General features: G+C 45.1%; 1 protein-coding gene across 2 annotated transcripts in view; it reads left to right on the forward strand.

Annotated features, from left to right (window-relative positions):
* Positions 1-12075, forward strand: part of LOC121724540 (aquaporin-9-like) — a 12098-nt gene extending 23 nt beyond the window's left edge. The window contains exons 1-6 of one of the 2 annotated variants that reach the window (XM_042111180.1): positions 1-205; positions 568-694; positions 4366-4503; positions 5692-5810; positions 7505-7722; positions 11789-12075. The exon at positions 1-205 is cut by the window's left edge and continues 23 nt beyond it. In XM_042111180.1, the coding sequence (XP_041967114.1) occupies positions 128-205; positions 568-694; positions 4366-4503; positions 5692-5810; positions 7505-7722; positions 11789-11987 (879 nt within the window). In that variant the 5' untranslated portion in view covers positions 1-127 and the 3' untranslated portion in view covers positions 11988-12075. Of the gene's footprint in view, positions 206-567; positions 695-4365; positions 4504-5691; positions 5811-7504; positions 7723-7990; positions 8027-11788 lie in introns of those variants that run through there. The other variant, XM_042111181.1, reaches the window with a different exon arrangement.
* The last annotated feature ends 5409 nt before the right edge of the window (positions 12076-17484 follow it).

Genomic DNA, 17484 nt, shown 5'->3' on the forward strand with positions numbered 1-17484 from the left:
AGCATCATCCACAGTGAGAGAGAAGAAAGGTCCGTGTGTAGTAGCATCGTCCACAGTGAAAGAGGAGCGAGGTGTGTGTGTGTGTAGCATCAGAGGGACAGGAGCCTGTGCCGTACCCCAGAGGACCATGACCCGCAAGTGTGCCCTCAAGCATGGCATCTTCAAGGAGTTCCTGGCCGAGCTGCTGGGCACGTTCGTGCTGGTGGTAAGAACAAGCCTAACGCGCTCCTGCCCTCCCTCTGTCCGTCTGTCCGTCTGTCTGAGTCAACTTGCCGTATGTCCTGAGAGAAACGTCTTCAGGCTTTATGAGTTGTGTTGTGTTACAAAGTTTACTACAAGCACTTTCAGACGCTTAGAATGATGAAAATTGTTTTATGATTGTTTGTTATTTGTGATTGTTTTATTGATTGTTTTATGTCTGGGTTGCCATTGTGTTTCTATTTCTGTAGATGAAGTTTGAGTACTGCTGTTGTTGTTCATGTTTGGATGACCATGAGGCTGGGATGGACTCAGATTGTAGCAATGATACACTCCTCTCCTCACCCTCTCCTCTCCTCCTCTGTGCAGTTGTTTGGCTGTGGTTCCGTGGCCCAGACGGTTCTAAGCAGGAACACGCTAGGGGAGAGCCTCACCATCCACATCGGCTTCACCACTGGCCTCATCATGGGGGTGTACGTGTCTGGAGGAGTATCAGGTACTAAACACACACCACACATGCCGACACACACCGCCACACACACTACACACACACACTTACAAAAAATAGCTGCACTACTTCAAGTGTCAAAACTTAAGTTATTGAATGAATTAATGAATGAATGTACAGTAAATGAATGAACAAAACACAACTTGCCCACTCACACTAAGTGGATAATAAATAGCCTATCTAATGTAGATAACGTGCTGGGTAACAGTGCAATCTGCATCATAAAAAAAGTTTAGCTGCATTTAAGACTGTTATTGGTTTGGGAAAGAAGTTATTCCTAAATCTATTAGTATTTTTGTTAGGTTGGAGAAACATGGTCTTTGACAAACATACTATCAGTGTCATTGGAAAGAGAAAATAATGTACTGTAGGTTAGTGTGTGCACTGCAGCTGGTGTAGGCTACAATATGATAGTGTAGTGTGTAGGCTAGAGCATGATAGCGTAGGCTATAGATAGAGGGGGTGATCCCTATGTTCCCCGGTCGGGGTTATGGTTAGGGTTTTACAAAAGGGTCCTATGTTTCCCGGTCCCATACAAAGCGGGGAACATAGGACCCGGGGAACATAGGTAGAGTATGATAGCGTAGGCTAGTATAGAATATGATAGCAGTGTAGAGTATGATAGCGTAAGTTAGAATAGAATATGATAGCGTAGGCTAGTGTAGAGTATGATAGCGTAGGCTAGTGTAAAGTATGATAGCGTAGGTTAGAATAGAATATGATAGCGTAGGCTAGTGTAGAGTATGATAGCATAGGCTAGTGTAAAGTATGATAGCGTAGGCTAGCGTAGAGTATAGGCTAGTGTAGGCTAGAATATGATAGTGTAGGCTAATGTAGGCTAGAATATGATAGCGTAGGCTAATGTGTACTCTGCAGCTGGTTGTTGATGTGATGTCCTGGCTTACATGGCAAGCCCGCTCACATGTGAGTGCCAGTGGAAAGAAACTATTGATGGAGAGATCCCTGGACCAGATCAATCAGTGAAAAAGATCAGGGGCGTTTTCAGTATCAATCGAATTGAAAGTTAAATCTCATGAGAACACAGCCTCTTTAGCTGAATAGAAGATTGATCAGATTTGCAGAACAGGGTTGCACTGATGTCATTTCACACTGAATGAAACGTGACAATTGTCATTGTAAAAAATACACCCATTTTCTAACATAAATATATATTCTATATTTTTGTCCTGTCGTCATCGGTAACTAAAATAAACTTCTTCATTTTACACACGGTAAATTGTGATTGGGCTCAAGCAGACCCACGTGTTTGTTTCAGATTCCAGACTCGTGTGTGTGTGTGTGTGTTTGTGTATGTGTGTGTGTGTTTATGGTTTATGTGTTTATATGAGTGCGTATACTTTGTATGCATGCATGTGTGTGTGTGTGTGTGTGTGCATCTTTATGGGTGTCTGTGTGTGTTTATGGGTGTTTGTGTGTGTTTATGAGTGCATGTACTATGCATGTATGTGTTTGTATATGTGTTTGTGTGTGTGTGTGTGTGTGTATGTGTGTGTAATTGATTAGTCAGAGCTCATCTGTAGTAGTCTGGCAGAGGTCAGATATTGCCCTGGGCGCTGAACACAGTCCTGTGAGCTACATTGATTGACTCTCTCTCTCACACACACACACACACACACACACACACACACACACACACACACACACACACACACACTGTTATAAGAATGTGATATTGCAGGGACAGAGGTCTAATAATAATAATAATAATAATGATAATAAGCTTTATTTGTATAGCACCTTTCATACACAGAATGCAGCTCAAAGTACATTTGAAGCATGTAACACAATAATAGTCAGTCAGTCATTATCAATCACTTTTCTTCATTGTTGGGGCCGTTTATGATCCACTCAGCAACATATCAAAAATATAGAAAATGACATGTCATAAGACTGGCAGCCTTAACCCTCTTACCCCCCACAAGCACGCCATATGGCAACTGTGGCAAGGAAAAACTCCCATATTCCAGGAAGAAACCTTGAGCAGAACCTGACTTAATAGGGGGAGCCCATCTGCTTCTGGCTGGCTGCGCCTTCCAATAGCAGCAGATGTAGAATAATCTGAAAAAGTAGTCTACAGGATAAGATGAGTTAACTAAAAGCTTTCCTGTACAGGTATGTTTTCAGATCTTTTTAAAAAATATTTACTGAACTCGTCTGCTTGATGTACAGAGGCAGGGTGTTCCATAGTTTGGGGGCATAATGGATAAAAGCAGCTTCTCCACTTTGTTTGTGGAACACTTTGGGTACGATTAAAAGATTAGAATTGGATGATCTAAGTTTCCTTTGTGGTTGATAAGATATTAAAAGCTCAGAGATATATGAAGGTGCTATGCCATTCAGAGCTTTGTAAGTAATTAACATAACCTTAAAATCAATTCTATAGGAAATAGGGAGCCAGTGCAGTTCAGCCAACACAGGGGTGATGTGTTCTCTCTTCTTAGTCTTAGTTAAAAGTCTAGCCGCAGAGTTCTGTATGAGTGCCAATTTCTTTAGATGTTTTTTGGGAAGACCAGTGAAAAGTGCATTGCAGTAGTCTAACCTGCTAGTGATAAAGGCGTGAATTAGTTTTTCTGCATCTTGTTGAGTTAAAAAGGGCCGCACTTTGGCAATGTTTCTCAAGTGGAAATAGGCTGTCTGAGTAACTTTACTGATATGGGGCTTAAAACTTAACTCTGCATCTAAGATGACACTGAGGCTTGTTACTTTTGGTTTGACCTGGTGCGCCAAGTTCCCCAGATTACTAAGAACAATATCTCGCTTTAGTTTTGGTCCAACCAAAAGTACCTCTGTTTTGTCATCATTTAGTTTCAAAAAATGTTTGGTCATTCACTGATTAATGGAGGTTAGGCATGCAGTGAGGGAGAAAAGGCCATCTGGGTTAGTTGGCTCCACAGAAATATACAATTGGGTATCATCTGCGTAGCTGTGGAAGTTTACATAATGCTGACTTATGACGTTTCCCAATGGAAGCATATATAGGGAAAATAGCAGGGGACCAAGGCAGCTCCCCTGGGCCACACCAAAAGGCAAGTCATGTTTTTCAGACACATGATCTCCTAGACTGATATAAAAATCTCTGCCAGTAATGTAGGTTTGAAACCAGGAGGAGGTCTGGAGTTTTATCCTTAAAGGTAGTGTTTACCACACAACCACATTGCTCAAGAAGTATTGGATGTCATCGGCTTTAGGTCCTATTTGGTTTGAGAAAATGACCTCATAAGATCTGACTGTACAGAGGACTTTCAGACTTTTGTAGTTTGTAGAATGCTGGTTATGATGAACAGCTGTTTCTTTTCTCATCCACATCCTCCTCACCTCTCTTTCTCTCATCTCCCCCTCATCTCTGTACTCCTTTCCTCTCCTCCTTTTCTCCTCTCTCTTCCTCACCTCTCTCTCCTTTCCTCTCCTCCTCTCTACTCCTCACCTCTCTCTCCTCCCCTTCCTCTCCTCCTCACCTCTCTCTCCTCTCCTCCTCTCTACTCCTCTCCTTTCTCCTTCTCCTCTCTCCTCCTCATCTCTCTACTCCTCTCCTCTCCTCTCCTCCTTTTCTCCTCTCCACTCCTCTCCTCCTCCTTTTCTTCTCTCCTCCTCCTCTCATCTCTACTCCTCTCCTCTCCCCCTCTCCTGGTCTCTGGTAGGAGGCCATTTAAACCCAGCGGTGTCCTTGGCGATGGTTCTACTGGGGAAGCTGAAGTTCTATAAGTTCCCCATCTACGTTCTGGCCCAGTTCATCGGAGCCTTCGCTGGCGCCGCCGCTGTCTTTGGTCTCTACTACGGTGGGTGGAAGTGACATCACTCTGATGTGCACACTCACACACACATACACACACACACCGTCTTTGGCCTCTACTACAGTAGGTGGAAGTGACATCTCACACACACACCACACACACACACACACACACACACACACACACACACATACACACACACACACACACAGTCTTTGGCCTCTACTACAGTGGGTGGAAGTGACATCACTCTGATGTGCCACTGACATGGCAGCATTGTAACAGAATGTCCACTTAGGTTTGCCGACCTGTCCCCACACTACTCTCATATCTACCCCAGCGTTCTGTGTCTACACACACACACACACACGCACACATACACAACCCCTAAGCTGTCCCCACTCCATCACTTTGTCCTGTGTGTGTGTGTGCTTGCGTGTGTCCGCTGCCACTGTGGTCAGAAGCAAAGAGGTTCACCCCAGACGGAGAGTATTGAGTTTTTCCGTCACACTGAGCTAATAGCACCTGCAGGGCACTGCTAAGAGGGAGTCGCTACAGACGCACACACAGCAGCTCAACAACACTCACTCAACCCAAATAAACACACACACACACACACACTCGACCCACACACACACACACACTCGACCCACATACACACACACACACACACACACACACACACACACACACACACACACACACACACACACACACGCTCACACACATAGCAGTTCAACAACACACACTCAACCCACACACACACACACACATCAGCTAAACAACAAACACTCAACCCACATTCACACATGCACATCAGCTAAACAACAAACACTCAACCCACATTCACACATGCACACACACACATCAGTTCAAATACACACACTAAACCCACACACACACACAGTAGTAGGCTGGAGAGTTGGAGGGTTAAGTGGCGTTCATGAGTGTGAATGACAAACACAGACAGGGCTGTTCAGAGGACCTTTCAGTGGAAGACTCTCTCTCTGCCGTATGTGGTCCAGAGATGCACACACACACACACACACACACAGACACACACACACACACACACACACACACACACACACACACACTTCACCCCCCCCACACACACACACACACAGATCAACTCAACTATACACACTAAACCCACATACACGCACTCCACCCCCACACACACACATCAGCTCAAGTACACACACTAAACTCCCGTCCGTCTGTGATCACTAGACGCCTTCATGGACTTCACGAGTGGGATCCTGTCGGTGACGGGCATCAACGCCACGGCTCACATCTTCGCCTCCTATCCAGGAAGACACCTGTCCATCCTCAACGGCATCATCGATCAGGTGACAGGAAATTACATCATACCACAAATCATAACTTCTTCCATCACCTCCTCTGTTTGCTTTCCTGTTTCCTCCTTGATGTGCCAACATGTAGAGTTATATAAGACCGACCCAAACAACCTGAATTGATGTGGGAGGATTTTGGCCCAAAAGCTAAAAGGGGTCACTAGACCAGGGCATCTAAATGGGTCCGTTTGAGAGGTTCAGTCGCTCCCAGATGGGCTGGTCTTGGTTAAGTGGGACTAATGCACATTGATCGTGCCAGTTCCCTGCGCTGTACTGCATGGGGCCATTAGGAGAAGAGATTCAGCCTCAATAGCAAATAGCTCAGTCCTCCTGAGGACCATCAGCCTCAAAAGGACACAGCTCAGTCTTGAGGCCATCAGCCTCAAAAGGACACAGCTCAGTCCTGAGGCCATCAGCCTCAAAAGGACACAGCTCAGTCCTCCTAAGGACCATCAGCCTCAAAAGGATACAGCTCAGTCCTGAGGCCATCAGCCCCATTAGTGTGCTACTTGTGGTTGGCCAGAATAATCTTTATATTTTATAGTTATGTGGGATTAAACACATTTACAATGGACAGTGGACCAAGTGGTGTCTATGCGTTAGTGTTATAGTCTGTTATATAATTTTAAATACTTGTCCCATCAGTGGGGGGGGGGGGGGGGGGGGGGGTGGGGTGCTAAGAGAGAGACAACTAATGACAGCACATACAGTATACCAATTAGTGAGTGTTTGCGTTGTGTGTGTGTGTGTGTGGAGGTGTGCATTACTATTGAGTGCTCTTTGAGTCTGTGCTTCATTGTTTGTTTTGGTGGTTGAGATCGATAAGCTTTTGTGGAGCTGAGTATCTGTGTTTGTGTTTATGTGTTCGTGTTTATGTGTGTGTGCAGGGGTGTCGGACTGGGGGTAAAGCCAGTACAGATTACTAGGGCCCCAAGGGCAGGGAGGGCCCTTGAAAAGTCTGGAATATATTTTATTATATTTAGGACTGCCTATGCATAGGGCCCAAGATGTTGTGCTACGCCCCTGTGTGTGTGTGTGTGTCAAGTTGTTTGGGACAGGCCTGTTGTTGGTGTTGTTCTCTATGTGAGTGTGTGTGTATTTTCTGTGTGTGTGTATTTTCTGTGTGTGTGTGTGTGCGCGTGCGTGTGTGTATGTGTGTGTGTATGTATGTGTGTATGTATGTGTGTGTGTGTGTGTATTTTCTGTGTGTGTGTGTGTGTGCGCGCGCGCGCGCGCGCGTGTGTATGTGTGTGTGTATGTATGTATGTATGTATGTATGTATGTATGTGTGTGTGTGTGTGTGTGTGTGTGTGTGTGTGTGTGTGTGTGTGTGTGTGTGTGTGTGTAGGTGGTTGGGACAGGCCTGTTCTCTATGTGAGTATGTATTTTCTCTCTCTTTGTGTGTGTAGGTGGTGGGGACAGGCTTGCTGGTTGTTCTCTATCTGAATGTGTGTTCTCTCTGTGTGTATGTGTGTGTGTTTTCTGTGTGTGTGTGTGTGTGTGTGTATGTGTGTTTTTTCTCTGTGTGTGTGTGTGTGTGTGTGTGTGTGCGTGTGTGCTTTCTCTGTGTGTTTGTGTTTGTGCATGTGTTTTTTCTATGTGTGTGTGCCTGTATGTTTTCTGTGTGTGTGTGTGTGTGTGTGTGTTTTCTGTGTGTGTGTGTTTTTTGTCTCTGTGTGTGTGTGTAGGTGGTGGGGACGGGTATGCTGGTGTTGTGCATCTTGGCGATCACAGATGGGAAGAACATCGGGGCACCCCATGGTGTGGAGCCGCTGGCCGTGGGCTTGGCCCTGCTGGCCATCAGTGTGTCCATGGGCATGAACTGTGGCTACCCCATCAACCCCGCCCGCGACCTGGGACCACGCCTCTTCACCTTTGTGGCCGGATGGGGCTTGGAGGTGTTCAGGTAACACACCATAGGGCAGGGGTGGGCAAAGTTTTTGGCTCAAGGGCCACATGGGTTTTGAAAATTGGCCGGCCGCACAACCCCCCCCCCCCCCCCCCCCATTTTTTATAGCCTATCATTTAGTATCAAAAGTATTTGTTTTAAAATATTAATTGCTTAAAGAATGCTGCTAATTTGATGCTGTTTAACACATGTATAAATTGTGCACTGTTGCTTTAAGAATAATTCACGTTTATTTCTCAATGATCTTCTGCCCGCTCCGCTATAGCTAGTGCTGTACAGTACCTATGGCTGTGCCCTCTCACAGTTTATAAATGGTTAGTAGTGGGAACTACTGTTGCCTTTATGATTTCCTTCTAAAATGTTCTTATAAGAAGAAGATATCAATTATCAACAATGGCAAGCCAGCTGGAACCTGCCTCTCTCTCTCACTCTCGTGAGTGCAGACACGTTCCCAATTACATGGGGTAATAACGTTCAAGTTAGATCTGCTGCAAAGGAGATAACTACGAGTAGGCCTATCATCTCTATTTACACAGTAACATGATGTTTTGACATTGACATTGTAAACGTTCTCTAAGGAGAGTTAAAAGCAGTTTGCAGTAAAGCTAACCAACGCCGTCTCTATCACAGGAAAAAAATAGCGAGCAGATCAGCATGGAGGCTTATTGTATTTCAACCACTTGCTCCAGCGCTGATTGATCCTGTGCTGTTATGTAATATCATGCACGCCATGTTTACAGCCTGTCACCCAAGGGACAGCCAGCACGATCATTATGAAAGGGACAGCAGGCACGGGCAGCGTGTAAGGAGAATGGGTATGAAGGGAGAGTGGGCACATAGGGGAGAGTGGGCATGAAGGAGAGAGTGGGCACATAGGGGAGAGTGGGCACATAGGGGAGAGTGGGCATGAAGGAGAGAGTGGGCATGAAGGAGAGAGTGGGCATGAAGGGGAGAGTGGGCACATAGGGGAGAGTGGGCATGAAGGGGAGAGTGGGCATGAAGGGAGAGTGGGCATGAAGGAGAGAGTGGGCATGAAGGAGAGAGTGGGCATGAAGGAGAGAGTGGGCATGAAGGGAAGAGTGGGCACATAGGGGAGAGTGGGCATGAAGGGAAGAGTGGGCATGAAGGGAGAGTGGGCACATAGGGGAGAGTGGGCATGAAGGGGAGAGTGGGCATGAAGAGGAGAGTGGGCATGAAGGGAAGAGTGGGCACATAGGAGAGAGTGGGCATGAAGGAGAGAGTGGGCATAAAGGGGAGAGTGGGCATGAAGGGGAGAGTGGGCATGAAGGGGAGAGTGGGCATGAAGGAGAGAGTGGGCATGAAGAGGAGAATGGGTATGAAGGGAGAGTGGGCATGAAGGGGAGAGTGGGCATGAAGGGAAGAGTGGGCACATAGGAGAGAGTGGGCATGAAGGAGAGAGTGGGCATGAAGGAGAGAGTGGGCATGAAGGGGAGAGTGGGCACATAGGGGAGAGTGGGCATGAAGGAGAGAGTGGGCACATAGGGGAGAGTGGGCACATAGGGGAGAGTGGGCACATAGGGGAGAGTGGGCATGAAGGGGAGAGTGGGCATGAAGGGAGAGTGGGCATGAAGGAGAGAGTGGGCATGAAGGAGAGAGTGGGCATGAAGGGAAGAGTGGGCACATAGGGGAGAGTGGGCATGAAGGGGAGAGTGGGCATGAAGGGAAGAGTGGGCATGAAGGGAAGAGTGGGCACATAGGAGAGAGTGGGCACATAGGGGAGAGTGGGCACATAGGAGAGAGTGGGCACATAGGGGAGAGTGGGCACATAGGAGAGAGTGGGCACATAGGGGAGAGTGGGCACATAGGAGAGAGTGGGCACATAGGAGAGAGTGGGCACATAGGGGAGAGTGGGCACATAGGAGAGAGTGGGCATGAAGGGAAGAGTGGGCATGAAGGGAGAGTGGGCACATAGGGGAGAGTGGGCATGAAGGGGAGAGTGGGCATGAAGGGAAGAGTGGGCATGAAGGGAAGAGTGGGCACATAGGAGAGAGTGGGCACATAGGAGAGAGTGGGCACATAGGGGAGAGTGGGCACATAGGAGAGAGTGGGCACATAGGGGAGAGTGGGCACATAGGGGAGAGTGGGCACATAGGGGAGAGTGGGCATGAAGGGGAGAGTGGGCATGAAGGGAGAGTGGGCATGAAGGAGAGAGTGGGCATGAAGGAGAGAGTGGGCATGAAGGGAAGAGTGGGCACATAGGGGAGAGTGGGCATGAAGGGGAGAGTGGGCATGAAGGGAAGAGTGGGCATGAAGGGAGAGTGGGCACATAGGGGAGAGTGGGCATGAAGGGGAGAGTGGGCATGAAGGGAAGAGTGGGCATGAAGGGAGAGTGGGCACATAGGGGAGAGTGGGCATGAAGGGAAGAGTGGGCATGAAGGGAAGAGTGGGCATGAAGGGAAGAGTGGGCACATAGGGGAGAGTGGGCATGAAGGGAAGAGTGGGCACATAGGGGAGAGTGGGCACATAGGGGAGAGTGGGCACATAGGAGAGAGTGGGCACATAGGGGAGAGTGGGCACATAGGAGAGAGTGGGCACATAGGGGAGAGTGGGCATGAAGGGGAGAGTGGGTATGAAGGAGAGAGTGGGCATGAAGGGGAGAGTGGGCATGAAGGGAAGAGTGGGCATGAAGGGAAGAGTGGGCACATAGGAGAGAGTGGGCACATAGGGGAGAGTGGGCACATAGGAGAGAGTGGGCACATAGGAGAGAGTGGGCACATAGGGGAGAGTGGGCATGAAGGGGAGAGTGGGCACATAGGGGAGAGTGGGCATGAAGGGGAGAGTGGGCATGAAGGAGAGAGTGGGCATGAAGGGGAGAGTGGGCATGAAGGGAAGAGTGGGCATGAAGGGGAGAGTGGGCATGAAGGGGAGAGTGGGCATGGGCAGCGTGAAGGGAGATGCTGATGTGAATGTGAAACAGGCGTTTAGTGAAATACTACCTTTGATTAAAATATCTCTATCTGATCTGACATCTCTGTGTCTGCTGTGTCTGCATGCTGTGCTGTCCTGTGCTGTGTTGTGTTGTGTTGTGTTGTGTTGTGTTGTGTGCTGTGTTGTGTTGTGTGTTGTGTGATGTTGTGTTGTGTTGTGCTGTGTTGTGTTGGGCTGTGCTGTGCTGTGCTGTGCTGTGCTGTGCTGTGCTGTGTTGTTTGTTGTGTTGTGTTGTGCTGTGTGTTGTGTTGTGTGTTGTGTTGTCCTGCGCTGTGTGTTGTGTTGTGTGTTTGTGTTGTGCTGTATGTTGTATTGTGTTGTGTTGTGCTGTGCTGTGCTGTGTGTTGTGTTGTGTTGTGCGTTTGTGTTGTGCTGTATGTTGTATTGTGTTGTGTTGTGCTGTGTGTTGTGTTGTGTTTTGTGTTGTCTTATGTTGTGTGTTGTGCTGTGTTGTGTGTTGTGTTGTGTGCTGTGTGTTGTGTTGTGTTTTGTGTTGTCTTATGTTGTGTGTTGTGCTGCGTGTTGTGTTGTGCTGTGCTGTGCTGTGCTGTGCTGTGTGTTGCGTGCTGTGTTGTGTGCTGTGCTGTGCTATGCTGTGCTGTGTGTTGTGTTGTGTTTTGTGTTGTCTTATGTTGTGTGTTGTGCTGCGTGTTGTGTTGTGCTGTGCTGTGCTGTGTTGTGCTGTGCTGTGCTGTGCTGTGTTGTGTGCTGTGCTGTGTGTTGTGTGCTGTGCTGTGCTATGCTGTGCTGTGTGTTGTGTGCTGTGCTGTGTGTTGCGTCTTGTGTTGTGTGCTGTGCTGTGTGTTGTGTGCTGTGCTATGCTGTGTGTTGTGTGCTGTGCTGTGCTGTGTGTTGTGTGTTGTGTTGTGCTGTATTGTGCTGTGTGTTGTGTTGTGCTGTATTGTGCTGTGTGTTGTGCTGTATTGTGCTGTATTGTGTTGTGTGTTGTGTTGTGCTGTATTGTGTTGTGTGTTGTGTGTTGTGCTGTATTGTGCTGTATTGTGCTGTGTGTTGTGTTGTGCTGTATTGTGCTGTGTGTTGTGCTGTATTGTGCTGTATTGTGCTGTGTGTTGTGTTGTGCTGTATTGTGCTGTGTGTTGTGCTCTATCCTCAGCACTGCAGATTACTGGTGGTGGATCCCTGTGGCGGGGCCAATGGGAGGGGGTGTGGTTGGTGCCATCATCTACTTCCTGTTTATCAAGATGCACCACTCCCATACCGAGAAACCTCATGAGGAGCCGGAGGAAGAGGAAGAGGAGGAAGAGGATGATAACAGCCTGAAGGACAAGTATGAAATGATCACTGTGAGCTAGAGACAGCAGGCTTCCCAGCGCCTGAGTGTAATGCTTGTGACTGTGTTTACCGCAGCCCATCTGCCGTCATTGTTTCAGTTCCGTTTCAGTCAGTGTGCTTACAAGTGCAGAAAAATCTGATTAAAATACCAATCGGATTAGTATTAGAATACGGAATTGTATAGTTGACATGCTATACTGAACTTGTAAAAATCCGATTCCATGATGACATATGTTTGTTCAAGAATCATGATAAACTCCGACTAAAATCGGAGTATTGGTCACATGACAGATGTGATCAGATTGAAATCGAATACTTCAGGTTATTCATTCCGATTTCATAAAATTGGATTTGAATCCAATTACACAATTTACATTAAAAATTTAAACAGACCCTTACCAAAAATAAGTTTATGGAAGTGTACGGTTAGTATACTTGTTTTAAACTAAAATAGTATAATTTACTTTTTGTGTACTAATCAGAGATATACTTAATACTGATAAGGCTTATACAGATAAGTATACATAAAGGTTGAAGTATATCTAGCCTATACTTGCCACTTATACTTAAGTATACTTACTATATATTAATATTTATTAGTATATTTACTTGTACTTGTAGCCAGGGACTGATCTTTGAGAGGCTGCATGACAGATTCTAATATTACCCTTCTGTAAAGACTGTGTTTGGGTTAAAACTGGGTTGGGTTGATTACTTATGTTTTGGCATCCAATATAATATTTGGTTGAACATTTTGATTTATAAAGAAAACATGTTCTTTATTCAGATTATGTGTTGTGAATTTTTGTATGTGTAGTCCACTGGTAGTGTTTATATTAGTGAACTTTAAGACTACTTAAAGGACAGTTAAATGTTTGCTTCAACTATAAAAATAATACCTGAATGGAAACCAGTATACAGTATAAAAACTATTAAACTTATAGTTTACTGAGGATGTACTTGAAGTTTACTTTCATGAACTAAAACGTGTGTCATGGCAGTGGGTAGCAGTGGCTCAGGAGGTTGAGGAGTTGTCCAGCAACCGCAAGGTTGCCAGTTCGAGCCCAACCCTGTCCAAGTGTCCTTGAGCAAGACACATTGTATGTGTTAATGAATGAATGTGAGGCATGACATTGTAATGCGCTTTGAGTGCTCGAAAAAGTAAAAGGGCTATGTAAATGCAGTCCATTTTCCATTCATCATTAGTACACTAACAGTACACCTATAACTTCACTTGTATACTATCATGAACAGGGGCTAGAATATATCGACACTAGTTTACTTACAGTATAGATGTCAGTACGGTTGCAGTACAAAATAAAGTATACTATTATATACAATTATGGGCCAATTTAATCCGAAGAAGTATTTAGAAGTAGCAACATGTTTACTAGTAAACTTACAACATAAAGTAAACTTGGGAATGATACTTCAACTGCACTTGTATTTTCTTAATAAAATTAACTTTAAGCATACTTCTTTTGGTAAGTGGAGTAAAGAGTATAATCAGACTGGAATTGGATGATTTGTTTGCATGTAACGGACACAAGTCTCTCTTCTGTCTGTCTGTCAGCCCTGTCACCTCTAACTCATCCCTCTCTTCTGTCTGTCTCACAGCCCTGTTACCCTTTAACTCATTACTCTCTTCTGTCTGTCTCTCAGCCCTGTCACCTCTAACTCATCACTCTCTTCTGTCTGTCTGTCAGCCCTGTCACCTCTAACTCATCACTCTCTTCTGTCTGTCTCTCAGCCCTGTTACCCTTTAACTCATCACTCTCTTCTGTCTGTCTCTCAGCCCTGTCACTTCTAACTCATCACTCTCTTCTGTCTGTCTGTCAGCCCTGTCACCTCTAACTCATCACTCTCTTCTGTCTGTCTCTCAGCCCTGTTACCCTTTAACTCATCACTCTCTTCTGTCTGTCTCTCAGCCCTGTTAACTCATCACTCTCTTCTGTCTGTCTCTCAGCCCTGTTACCCTTTAACTCATCACTCTTCTGTCTGTCTCTCAGTCCTGTTAACTCATCACTCTCTTCTGTCTGTCTCTCAGCCCTGTTACCCTTTAACTCATCACTCTCTTCTGTCTGTCTCTCAGCCCTGTCAACTCTAACTCATTACTCTCTTCTGTTTGTATTGTAGGGACCAGCTCTTCTCTCAGACTGTCAATGAGAGGCCATTTGAATCAGACTTTGATGGAGTTTTCAGTAAAAATTATGACCTTTATGATAACTTGGCGGACAAATGTTAGCCGGCTCGTTGAGGTACTTCTCCAGCATCACTGATGTGCAGCCATTCAATAAGATGACCGGAATATAGCACAGTGCTGAGTGCTCGATGCTAACGCTAACATCAGTGGGTTTGGTGTCGGCACATCGGCTGCTCTTCTCACTTCAGTTACTCAGCTGAAATTTGTATTCTTTCCAAAGAACACCATGTAACACAAGTCATGTGTATTTCCAATGGCCCCATTGAAGCCAGTTTGTTCACTCAGCAAAATGGCACGTCACTGAATCTCGTGTGTGAGCTCATAGAGGGGGACAGCATGGCGCTTGGGTCACCTGCCCGCTGTGTGTGTATTTGGCTTTGATGGTATTTCTCATGGTGATTGTGTGACACCATGACCAGTAGACACACACACACACACACACACACACACACACACAGGGCATCTCGGGCACGACCCCTTCCTCCACTCTTTTACATGCAAATCTAACTAGAATCTTGTGTGTTTTTTCTGTCTGTTGACTGTTACGTTTTGACTGTTTCATATTCATGTTATGTTGTATCTATGCCTCTTATTTTATTTAGTTGTTCGTCATTGCATTTATATTTTCAGCCACCAATTCCAAAAGAACATCTGAAGTGGTAAAATGCTTTTCGAAAGACACTTGGCTTTGTCAGTGATTTCAACTTAAAAACGAATGTTGTATATTTTTCAGGAATAAACTTTATTAAATAGAACTTTTTGTTTGTAATCTGTACATTAAACAATTTATAGTTTCCTGCCTGATCTTCATACACTGTACAATACAGGAAAGTGCTCTAATAAGACTCTCATGAAGCAAACTTCTGGGCCATATTTTGGCAATCTAAAACACATGGTCAGTGGTGAATAGCTTAAATACATTTAGGGGTTTGTCCAGTCCACATTCGGTGTGGTTTTGTTATCAAACGTTGGGCGCTTGGTGCAAAAAGGTGGTTCTTATGTTTCTTAATCATAGGTGTGTTTTGGGCGTAACATCCTTTAAACCACTGAAAATGACATCTGTCATTCCCTTTAACAGCAAGCAGCGCAACTTCAAACAGCGCATCGGTATTTTGATAGTCAGCGGCACATTTGAAGGAATCTGCTTGCGAGCGAGACCATATGGAACAGCTTTTCCACTAAACTCTGCTTGCACGCAAGAATGTATGGAACAGGTATTCCACGGATCTGCACTCGTCTATTATTTGAACTCATTGGAGTTCAAATAATTACTTTCACTATTTACTGACAATGGGTTACCATCAAAAACATAGCCTGAAAAAAGCAACACTTACCCCAATAATTTTCGAATGACTGGATAAAAAACCTAAGGACATTTATCTTACAGAGGAGTTGCTGCTTACAAGCTGTGCTTCATATGCGCCTTTCACTAAAGACCAGATTTTTCTTGGTCAGTGGCGTAATGCTTTTTAGATGGTGTAAGATAGAGATTTTTAGATAATGCGCCAGACCACACCTTAGGTTGTTAATTGCCATACCCCTGGGCGCATTGTTCACTAAAAGAGAAGTGCATGGTGAAAAATTTGAAGGAAGATTTGTAAGATAGGAATAAGCGTTGCGTCGTGATAAGAATACGCTATGTACTGCGTTTCTGATCGTCAAAATAGGGCCCCTAATGTTTTAAAACTTTAAAATGACAAAATCGGCCACTGATGATGTATGACTTGCATCAACATTATGGGGTTGCATCATATGGAACATTACATGGGGTTGCATCATGGAACATTACATAGGGTTGTATAGAGGTTTGTAACATCACTCTAATCTAATCCCGCTTCCACCCACCACATCATATTATTCCTTATCAGAGTGAAAGTGTTACCTATACCAGCATCGGTAAAACCTCCCAGGTAACTGGTCCCTGCAGGCGTTCAGTATGTGGCCTTCTCTCCCCACAGGGGTTTTAGGATCAAGTCTCACAGCAGGACATCACCCAGGATGCGGAGGGGAAAGGGGAAACATTCTGGTCCCACACACACCTTTGCCCTGCTATGTAATCAAGTCATAAGAATTCCAGTCTCCATTCTCCATTCTCTCCTCTTCTAGTTACTCCTTATAGTGGCCAGAATTAAATTTAAATCTCTTACCTTGGCCTATAGGACTCTTACTGGATCTGCTCCCTGCTATCTCAATTCTATGATGAAGCTGTACATCCCCAACCGCCAACTGTGGACTTCTGATGAGTGTCTGTTGTGTCGACCAGCCATAAACGCTAGATCAAATTCAAGACTCTTTGGTTACACTTTACTTGACAGTGTTGACATAAGAGTGACATGACACTGTCATGAATGTGTCATAAACAAGTCATAAACGTTTATATGACATAACGCTTCTGTTATTAAGTGACATTCCGTTTTTGTTATTGTGGAAGTGGTTTAGATTTAAAATGAAACACCAATTTGTGCATAATAATGTCTGAAAGGTGCATTTTGTGCCAAGAAATTGTATTTTTACCATTTTTTTTCCAGTTGTCAAGGCACTCCTAAGTCTAGCCATTAATAATAACATATAATGTTGGAATATTATGACATATTTAGGGGTACACAGGCTTGTGTCAATTGTCAAGCGCACACCCTGATTGTGAAATTACCCATAACAAGTTAGGGTTAGGATTAGGTTTAGGGTTAGGTTTAGAGTTATGGTTAGGGTTAGGGTTGGGGTTAGAGGTTAGGTTAGGGTTAGGGTTTCATGTGTCATGACAGTGTCATGTGTTCATGACAGTGTCATGTCACTCTGATGTCGATACTGTCAAGTAGTGTTACCGACTCTTTTCCTCAGTGGTTCCTTGTTGGTGGAATGATCCCATATCCAAATCCCATAACCATAACCATAACAAGAAAAATCTTTCAGGAGGTGACCACTCAAGCTGGAAGTAAAAGGTTTTATGAAACCACAACAAGACAAATCTACAACAGCGTTATTTGTAATTTTATAATTCATAACTATTCACTGTTTCCTTTCCACTGAGTAAAGTCTTATTCTTAACTGTTTGTTTTTTTGTATATTATTTTTATTTTATTTTAACTAAAGCAAATATATATTATAATATTCTGGGGGTCTGATGTGTGTGTTCTCTGTAAAGTAAAGTGGCTGTGGGGTGGTGGTTGGGTGTGTGTGTGTGTGTGTGTGTGTGTGCTCTGGGATCTGTAACATATATAAATACAGCAGGAATCCTCCCTAAGACCACAGCTACCACACACCCTCTCTTACAGTAGCACGCCTCTCCACTTTTCTCGCCTCTCCACACACTTTCT

The sequence above is a fragment of the Alosa sapidissima genome, chromosome 11 (genome assembly GCF_018492685.1).
Source record: "Alosa sapidissima isolate fAloSap1 chromosome 11, fAloSap1.pri, whole genome shotgun sequence".
Classification (NCBI taxonomy): domain Eukaryota; kingdom Metazoa; phylum Chordata; class Actinopteri; order Clupeiformes; family Clupeidae; genus Alosa; species Alosa sapidissima.